The sequence below is a fragment of the Ipomoea nil genome, unplaced genomic scaffold, assembly GCF_001879475.1.
Source record: "Ipomoea nil cultivar Tokyo-kokei standard unplaced genomic scaffold, Asagao_1.1 scaffold3377, whole genome shotgun sequence".
Lineage (NCBI taxonomy): Eukaryota > Viridiplantae > Streptophyta > Magnoliopsida > Solanales > Convolvulaceae > Ipomoea > Ipomoea nil.
This window is the reverse complement of record NW_017619805.1, coordinates 2,002,527-2,011,057: the sequence shown is the minus strand read 5'-3', so window position 1 is coordinate 2,011,057 and position 8,531 is coordinate 2,002,527. Positions and strand designations below refer to the sequence as shown.

Here is an 8,531-nt window from a genome sequence, read left to right as displayed (position 1 = left end):
TAACGGTAACAACATAGGACATAAATGGGGAGCCTAAGCCTTTAATTCACTCTCATCAACTTCAATGGTGACTTCAATGGTGGCTTCAATGGTAGTAAAGGTGACCTGTTGGAATTCTGTCCGTTGGAGTTTTGCCCGTTGGGTTTCCATGTGGTGCCAGGTCAAATATGGCGTCGGGTCAGATGCCCACTTATGATCCGGGTCGGGTGCCAGCCCTATTATCCTGTCACGTTGCATGGGGGATCCTCATTTAGCGGAAGCTTTAGCTGTAAATGAAGGTAAATCATAGTCCACACAATGTTATGTGGATCATAATAAAAAGTACATTTTTAATATGCTAAATGTACATTATTTTTGTACAGAATGTACATTATACAATATAATGTACATTCAGAATAAAAATAAAAGCAGCTCTTTCCTGGTCTAAAGATTTGGGCTTGCTAAGGATTTTCATATTCTCAGATTGCCAAAATGTTTGCAAGTTGATAAATGGTTCGTAGCCGGATAACTCGTATGCTGTATGTGTGATTCAGGAGTGCCGAGATTCGAAACGACACTTTGAAACAGTGTCTTTTCAGTTTATTTTTCGATTAGTGAATAAGCTCGCCCACGCATTAGCATGGGCTGCTATTTCTCAGACTAATTTCACTTGTTGGTTATCTTCTATTCCGCATTGTATTGAACACTTTTATTAATGAATGTTTTCCTTTTGTCCTCAAAATAATAATAATAATAATAATAATAATAATAATAATAATAATAATAATAATAATAATAATAATAATTTAAATTTTAATTTGAGAATTATATTAGTTGAAATTAAAAAACTCTGAACTATATTGACAATTGAAAAATAATTGAGGAACCAGAATTGTAATTTTTTCTAAAATAAAACTTATATTAGAGATCCGCTTGCTACCAATGCTACGTGAATTTTGGTCCACGGTATAAGCATGGTATTCTCTTCCTCTCTCGATTCTCTTCTCTCCATGTTTCTCTCCCCGCCATTTCTTTCCTCGACAAACAAACTTCCCATCTCCTATCCTTCCCCCCAAGACAACGAAACCCTAGTTTTGTTCCATTTTCAATTTCCAAATCTTCACGAATTTCCACAGCAATTTTGCCCCTTTTGGCCTGAAAATGCGTATACGAAAAGAAGGAAGCTTAAACGACGACAATAATGTCGCTTTTCGGAGCTTTTTTCCGGTTTTAATCCTCATTTTGACTTCTTCGGCACCGCGATCGGGCCACGCCGCCACTGATACGGATAATCCGGCGGCGGTCCAGCTCTTCGCGCAGGCCGTCTATGATAAGTTTAAGAATTTCAACTCCCTTTTCGATGATAGCGTCCGCACACAATTGCGTTATTGCGTCGACAATGTGTAAGTCCTTCTTCAGCCTTAGCAATCCGGGTATATATAGGCCTATGTATAGCTCTCCACATGCATGCATGTTGCATGCAGAAATTTGAAGGATCATGAAACAATGTTAGCATTCAAATTATTAATTAAGAAAAAAAAAATTATGCTCAAATATTTACGATTGATCATTTTAGTCTCTCGTTAAAAGTTACAAAAACGTACATTTTTAATTTAATGCCTAAAGTAATAAAATGTTCATGAAAATAACTAAAATTTAATTTATGTTTTATGTTTAATGGCATTGCATTTTATTACTGAAATCGGCATTCAAATTTGAAATGATGTTTGCGTTATAGGGATGCTGATTGGAAAGCAGCATTTGATTTCTCAAAAGACACAGAGTTCCTTTCCAACTGCGTTAAACAGACAAAAGGTATTTTCTAATGTTTTTCTTCTTGTTTTTGATTACTAGTCTTTATCATTGTAATTTAACAAACATAAATAATGTTCATATTTTGAGCTGCTGAAGCATGAGAGATAATATGCTTTACAGCAATATGATATATAAATAATAAATGAGTAGTCCATTTATTAGCTTAGAGTTTTTGTTGAAAAGAAATACATCCCTTCAACCACTTCAAATTTAATTTATTTGACATTATATTACATTTTTTATGGATTGATAGGGGATATTATGCAGCGATTATGTACAGCTTCAGAGATGAAATTTTATGCGTCAAGCATAATTTTGGATACACTGGAAGACAGTGGAACAAAGAGTAGCAACTATGTGAATCCTAACATAAACTGTAATTTATCATCATGGGTTTCCGGTTGTGAGCCAGGGTGGGCTTGTAGTGTCGGAAAAGATGTGCAGGTAGACCTTAAAAATTCAAAGGAAATACCGTCCAGAACTCTTGAATGTCAAGCTTGCTGTGAAGGTTTCTTTTGTCCTCATGGTCTGACCTGCATGATACGTGAGTTGTCTGGATATTATTAGCTCATAAGTTCAGAAACTTCTTCACATTTTTCTTTCTGTCTGCCTCTGATTCTATACTGTGCTTCTTTCTTATTATTTGAAGATGTTGAATAGGGTAACTCGTACATTGTAGAGTCACATTTCTTGATCCTACAATCACTATGAATTTGCACAATTTTGTTTGTTTGTCTGATCCTTTGTTCTTTCACTGGTGAAGCCTGCCCATTAGGCTCTTATTGCCCTGTCGGCAAACTCAATGACACTACAGGTGTATGTGATCCGTAAGTTCCTTTTCTAGACAAAGTTTTTATTTTTATTTTTTATTTTTATTTTTTCCTGTTTATTCCTTTTTGCATTTGCCTTAAAGTTATATTCCCGGTTGATGATTTGCAGGTACAGTTATCAACTGCCTCCTGGAGAGTCAAATCATACCTGTGGTGGAGCAGATGTGTGGGTTGATTTTGTGAGTAATTCTGATCTATTTTGCAAAGCAGGATTTTACTGTCCAACAGTGACCCAGAAAAATCCTTGCAGTCGTGGGTATTGATTTTTATCCTAACACTTTAGACATTTTGCCAATTTTATATTATTTTTTCCCCATTTTTCTCAATGCATGTTTCAGTCTATCAGTTCATATTTTGTGCATACTGTAACTCATGTTTTGAAGGTGATAAGCTGGCACTCAGTTACCTTATTCTTGATTTTATGTCCTTTACAGCCATTACTGCAGAGCTGGCTCAACAGAGCAAACGAGTAAGTCTTTCTCATGCTTTCATGTATCTCAATAAGCTTCATTGTTCAGTGAATGTCAAGGTGGAAGGCGGTGTCTGAAACTAATTGTCACTTCTCCTCTGTTTCCTGCAGTCTTTAAACATTCATCTTGTTGAATACGTTGTTCCTTTGAATGTTTTCTTATGGTCTAAACATCAGCCTAGTCTCTGACAATAGATATAACAGCAAACCCGATTTTGCAGGGTGTTACGAATTGGCTACTTGTGAAGAGCAAACTGAAAATCAAAATATTACAGCATATGGCCTGCTCTTTTTCGTAAGTCATTCTTTCACTAATCTTATAAATATAAGTTATATGCAGATGCACTTCTAAGAAAATTCATTCTATTGACTTGCATGCTTAAAGTCTAGCTGTCTGATTGTAATGCATTGATTGATTGACCTAAACTGAAGAAGTAAAGAGGCCACAGGGAAAAGGAGGGATGGGTGAAGTGTATACAATTTAAAAGGATGGATAGGGAAAGAAAAGAGAAGGCTGTGGAAATAGAAATAGTAAGCACTGGGAAGGGAGGAAGGTTTCGTATTCTACTCCACCTTGCCATATTCTTTACATTGCAAAGAATTATTTTAATCCTTTTGAGATAAGGATATGAGTCACCTCTTGGATAAATGCTTTATTTATATATATGCCTAACTGCCCTCTTTTATCCATTGATTAGGCTGGAATCATACTTGTAATTCTCATTATATACAATTGGTCTGACCAAGTTATTAGCACTAGAGAGAAAAAACAAGCAAAGTCCAGGGAAGCTGCTGCAAGAAGTGCACGGGAAACAGCACAGGCGCGTGAAAAATGGAAATCTGCAAAGGATACTGCTAAAAAGCATGCAAGTGGACTACAAGAATCGTTTTCACGAACATTTTCCCGTAGAAAGCCTTCAATGGCAGAATCAAAGGGCACAGGTCAGCCTAAATCTGGAAGTGGTGCTCCCTTGCCACCTGTGCCCTCTGGTATGTCTCAAGCAAAAGCAAAGAAGCAAAGCAACCTTACAAAAATGATGCGTGAACTTGAAGAAAACCCTGAGAGTCATGAGGGTTTTAATGTGGAGATAGGAGATAAAAATTTGAAGAAGCATAAGACTAAGGAATTGCATACTCGCAGCCAAATTTTTAGATATGCATATAATGAAATTGAGAAAGAAAAAGCTATGCAGGAGCAGAACAAGAATCTGACCTTTTCTGGTGTCATTTCGATGGCAAATGAATTTGAACTTGGGGCCAGACCCCCTATTGAGGTTATTTTTAAAGACCTGACACTTACTTTGAAGGGGAAAGATAAACATTTGTTAAGGTGCGTGTCAGGTAAATTTTCGCCTGGTCATGTTTCCGCAATCATGGGTCCATCTGGGGCTGGAAAGACAACATTTTTATCTGCTTTGACTGGAAAAGCTACTGGGTGCACCATGACTGGTTTGATTCTTATAAATGGACAGCCTGAATGTATGCGGTCATACAAGAAAATCATTGGCTTTGTCCCCCAAGATGATACAGTGCATGGAAACTTGACAGTGGAAGAAAATCTCTGGTTTAGTGCTAGGTGCAGGTATGTTACATTAATTTTCTTTGCATACCCATCTATTGCATGGTGTAAAAAATGAAACAATTTATGGTTAATATATAATTTGAAAATTGATTCCCATCTGATCTTTAATATAAAATATAGTCGCTTCTTGCTTTTGTTAATCCCTTTAATTGTCTCAAATATTTTACTTTATTTATTTCTAGATTGCCGGCAGATCTTGGAAAACCAGAAAAGGTTTTAGTTGTTGAAAGAGTAATTGAATCCCTTGGATTGCAACATGTAAGAGATTCCCTTGTAGGAACTGTGGAGAAACGAGGCATATCTGGGGGCCAGAGGAAGCGAGTAAATGTGGGGCTGGAAATGGTTATGGAGCCTTCTTTATTGATCTTAGATGAACCAACTACTGGTTTGGATAGTTCTTCTTCTCAGTTATTACTTAGAGCTCTTCGACGAGAAGCCCTTGAAGGAGTAAATATATGCATGGTGCTTCACCAACCCAGGTAGTATTGCAAACTGTATCCCCCTTTAAATCTACACTGGTTTTTAACATTTGTTCTCTCCACCTTGTCTTACTATTTTGTTTTCACTCCTTAAATAGAATTGTTAGTCATCTCCAACTCAAATTCATGATATTAAGTACTCCGTACTTGAGAAGTACCAAAAGTGTTGAATACCATAAAAGTACTGTGAGACCATAAACGTTTTTCCAATACCTGGTATAGAACAGCAATGGTATATAAGATCTTAAATGTTTATACAACCATAAGGTAGTTCTTTTGTAATAGTTAGAATTTCTCTTTTCTTCCTCTCTACCTTCATCAATATTTTGCATCACAACATAATGACTTTCTTCAGTTATGGTGTGTAAGTGCAACTGTGCAAGTGAAAGAGCAAACTGAATCAAATATCTTGTTCACACTCCAATTATTTTATATTTCTTTGCATAAAATTTTTGATAAGAAGATTCTAGATCATTACTTTTGTGAGCACTGCTGATATACCGACACCAAGCTTTACCATACAGCATGTTTCTGATTCCAGCAACTATTAGATTGTTGTACTAATTGTTGTGAGTAAATATGTGTGTTCGCCATATCTTGGTTCAGCTACACATTGTTCAGGATGTTTGATGATTTTATACTTCTAGCCAAGGGTGGTCAAACCGTATATCATGGACCAGTGAAGAAAGTTGAAGAGTACTTTGCAGGCCTTGGGATTCATATCCCAGAGCGTGTTAATCCTCCAGATCACTTCATTGACATTTTAGAGGGAATAGTAAAACTAAGTCCAAGCATAGGGGTGAGCTACAAAGACCTTCCTCTCAGGTGGATGCTTCATAATGGTTATCCCGTACCACCAGAGATGTTGGATTCTGCTGGATTATCAGCTCCAGCTGGAGAAAATTCAGGTCATGGAGGAAATCCTGCTGCTGCCACTTCTGCTTTAACTTTTGCAGCAGAGCTGTGGCAGGATGTCAAATCCAATGTTCAACAGAGAAAGGACCAATTGACGCATAATTTTTTGACTTCAAAGGACTTGTCCGGTCGAATAACACCAGGTGTGATGACGCAGTATAAATTTTTTCTTGGAAGGTAATGACTTTTTTCCATCATTATTAAAATACTCCTATTCTATACTCTATTCAATTTATTGCTTCCATTTTCTTTTCCAAGACTCATAGCTGGTCCTTATAAAGCAAGTCTTCAATGATCATAAAGTTTGCTCAAGTTACAGAAGATTCTCCCACACAGTAGTATAAAAAATGATGAGAAGAAAGAAGAAAGAACCGACTGACATTCAAAATACTCTGATAGCCTGTTTATGAATTCCTTAGTACTTCTACCATAGTACCATCACTTTCAGCATATTTCCTCTAGTAGTAACATATTGGTATTGCTCTTTGTTCAGGCTTGGCAAGCAGAGATTGAGAGAAGCTAGGATACAGGCAGTAGATTATCTTATTCTCTTACTTGCTGGAATCTGTTTAGGAACACTCGCTAAAGTGAGTGATGAAACTTTCGGGTCCATGGGATATCTTTACACCGTGATTGCTGTCTGTAAGTACAATACCTTCTGCTTTTGTACATAATTTCTACTTTCACTTCACACTCCAGGCTTTCCATCCATGTCAAGAACCAATAAAAGCATTCTAATCTATTTGATTGGATTTGTTTTTCTCCCTGTTTTGATTGGATTTGTTTCTCGTCTACCAAATTTCTTATTGCTGTTTCAGCCTTACTCAGCAAGATTGCAGCATTGAGATCATTTGCTCCAGATAAAATATACTATTGGAGAGAGAGTGCTTCGGGCATAAGCAGCTTGGCTTATTTTCTAGCAAAGGATACAATTGACCATTTCAACACAATTGTGAAGCCAGCAGTTTATCTATCAATGTTCTATTTCTTCAACAATCCTAGATCTACAATTCTGGATAACTACATTGTCCTGATTTGTCTCATATACTGTGTCACCGGAATAGCTTATGCACTTGCCATATACTTCGACCCTGGTCAAGCTCAACTGGTAAGCATTTCAAACATCCACTTTTGCACTGGCTTGAGTAATGTTTACATGAACTAATCTCTATATATATAGATTTCAGCTTTTTGTATATATCTTATGCTCAACAATCTACATTATATTTTGTTTGGTGCAGTGGTCAGTCCTGGTTCCAGTTGTATTGACTCTTGTAGCAAACCAGGAGGGCGATAAATTTGTGATGAGATTAGGAGATTTTTGCTACACCAAGTGGGCTTTGGAAGCATTCTCGATAGCAAATGCTAAAAGGTTAGACGCTTGGATATCACCATCCTCTACCTACCTGCATCTAACATACCGAAATAGTACATTTATCCCTTTCAATTCCCCGCAATTCTATTTATGTCCATCAAACAATGGAATTTGAATTCCTACGGAATTACAATTCCTTTCCCCCCTAATTCCCTCCTTCCAACCAAACTTCTCGTTAATGTCCATGTCATTGACTCATTGCTTAGTTCCCTGAAGATGAATACCTGCCTCCCTGCCACAGCCGATGAGGTATCAGATCAAACATGAAAAGGAACAACCATAATACTTAAAATATTGTCCTCTCGCTGCTCTGATACAAAACTGTCTCAACTAAATGTTTAAACTGACCGTAAAACTACACATTCATATTTTATATATTATATGCTCAACAGGCGTACTCGTTGACTCATATGGTAGGTGGCTTATTTCTCATCTTTTCTTTACGGTGTCAGGTACTATGGAGTGTGGCTGATCACAAGATGTGGCACCTTAAAACAAAGAGGCTATCGTCTTGAAGACTGGTATCCTTGTCTGGGATACCTCATTATTGCAGGCATACTCAGCCGTGGCCTAGCCTTCTTCTGTCTGATCACCTTCCAGAAAAAATGAGTCTTCTGTTTCGTCGTATCTCGCCTGGGTTTTTCTTCATCGCCATGGAAGAACCCACCAAACCTCTTCAAAATCACGTTCTGATACTGATACATCAGCAATAATAATGGTTAGCAGTGTAGTTTGAGTTAGTTAACCTTTCTTTCAGACATTTGGAGGGCCAGAGACACCACTGTGAACGTTGTTGTACATTAGTGTGTACTTTGTAGTAGTAATATATGTTGTTGTAATTAATGTATTCAGCAGCAGAAGTTTAGGAAACACTGTTGTAACTAATGTAATATTTTGGTTCATTCCCCAAACAAACCTGCAAATTTCAACAGGTACAGTCCCTGGTTAGGCTAAAATTATACTTAAATACTCTTCTCACTTTTAAAAGTGAGTCCTATCTTCATATTATCAAATTTGTAATTTTTAATTATTTTATTTACATTCCTACAATACTCTCTGACTTTCAAAAGAGGGTTGCATGCGGCAT

The 8,531-nt window shown here is 37.0% G+C and overlaps 1 protein-coding gene across 1 annotated transcript; it reads left to right on the top strand.

Moving 5' to 3' along the window:
• Positions 1–1,082: 1,082 nt before the first annotated feature.
• On the top strand, positions 1,083–8,329 carry LOC109170875 (ABC transporter G family member 28-like). The gene is made up of 14 exons (XM_019320012.1): positions 1,083–1,382; positions 1,718–1,794; positions 2,048–2,338; positions 2,558–2,621; positions 2,734–2,880; positions 3,059–3,093; positions 3,315–3,388; positions 3,792–4,675; positions 4,858–5,154; positions 5,761–6,246; positions 6,563–6,711; positions 6,888–7,177; positions 7,311–7,441; positions 7,897–8,329. Exons 1-14 carry the CDS (start codon positions 1,141–1,143, stop codon positions 8,051–8,053), a joined length of 3,324 nt encoding a protein of 1,107 aa, XP_019175557.1. The 5' UTR covers positions 1,083–1,140; the 3' UTR covers positions 8,054–8,329.
• Positions 8,330–8,531: the final 202 nt, after the last annotated feature.

What these genes read in the sequence shown, in the direction of transcription:
- LOC109170875 (XM_019320012.1), top strand. Translation starts at nt 1,141, where the DNA reads ATGCGTATACGAAAAGAAGGAAGCTTAAACGACGACAATAATGTCGCT. An exon ending in CGTTATTGCGTCGACAATGT is followed by an intron (nt 1,383 to 1,717) that starts GTAAGTCCTTCT and finishes TTTGCGTTATAG; the next exon opens with GGATGCTGATTGGAAAGCAG. An exon ending in CATATGGCCTGCTCTTTTTC is followed by an intron (nt 3,389 to 3,791) that starts GTAAGTCATTCT and finishes TCCATTGATTAG; the next exon opens with GCTGGAATCATACTTGTAAT.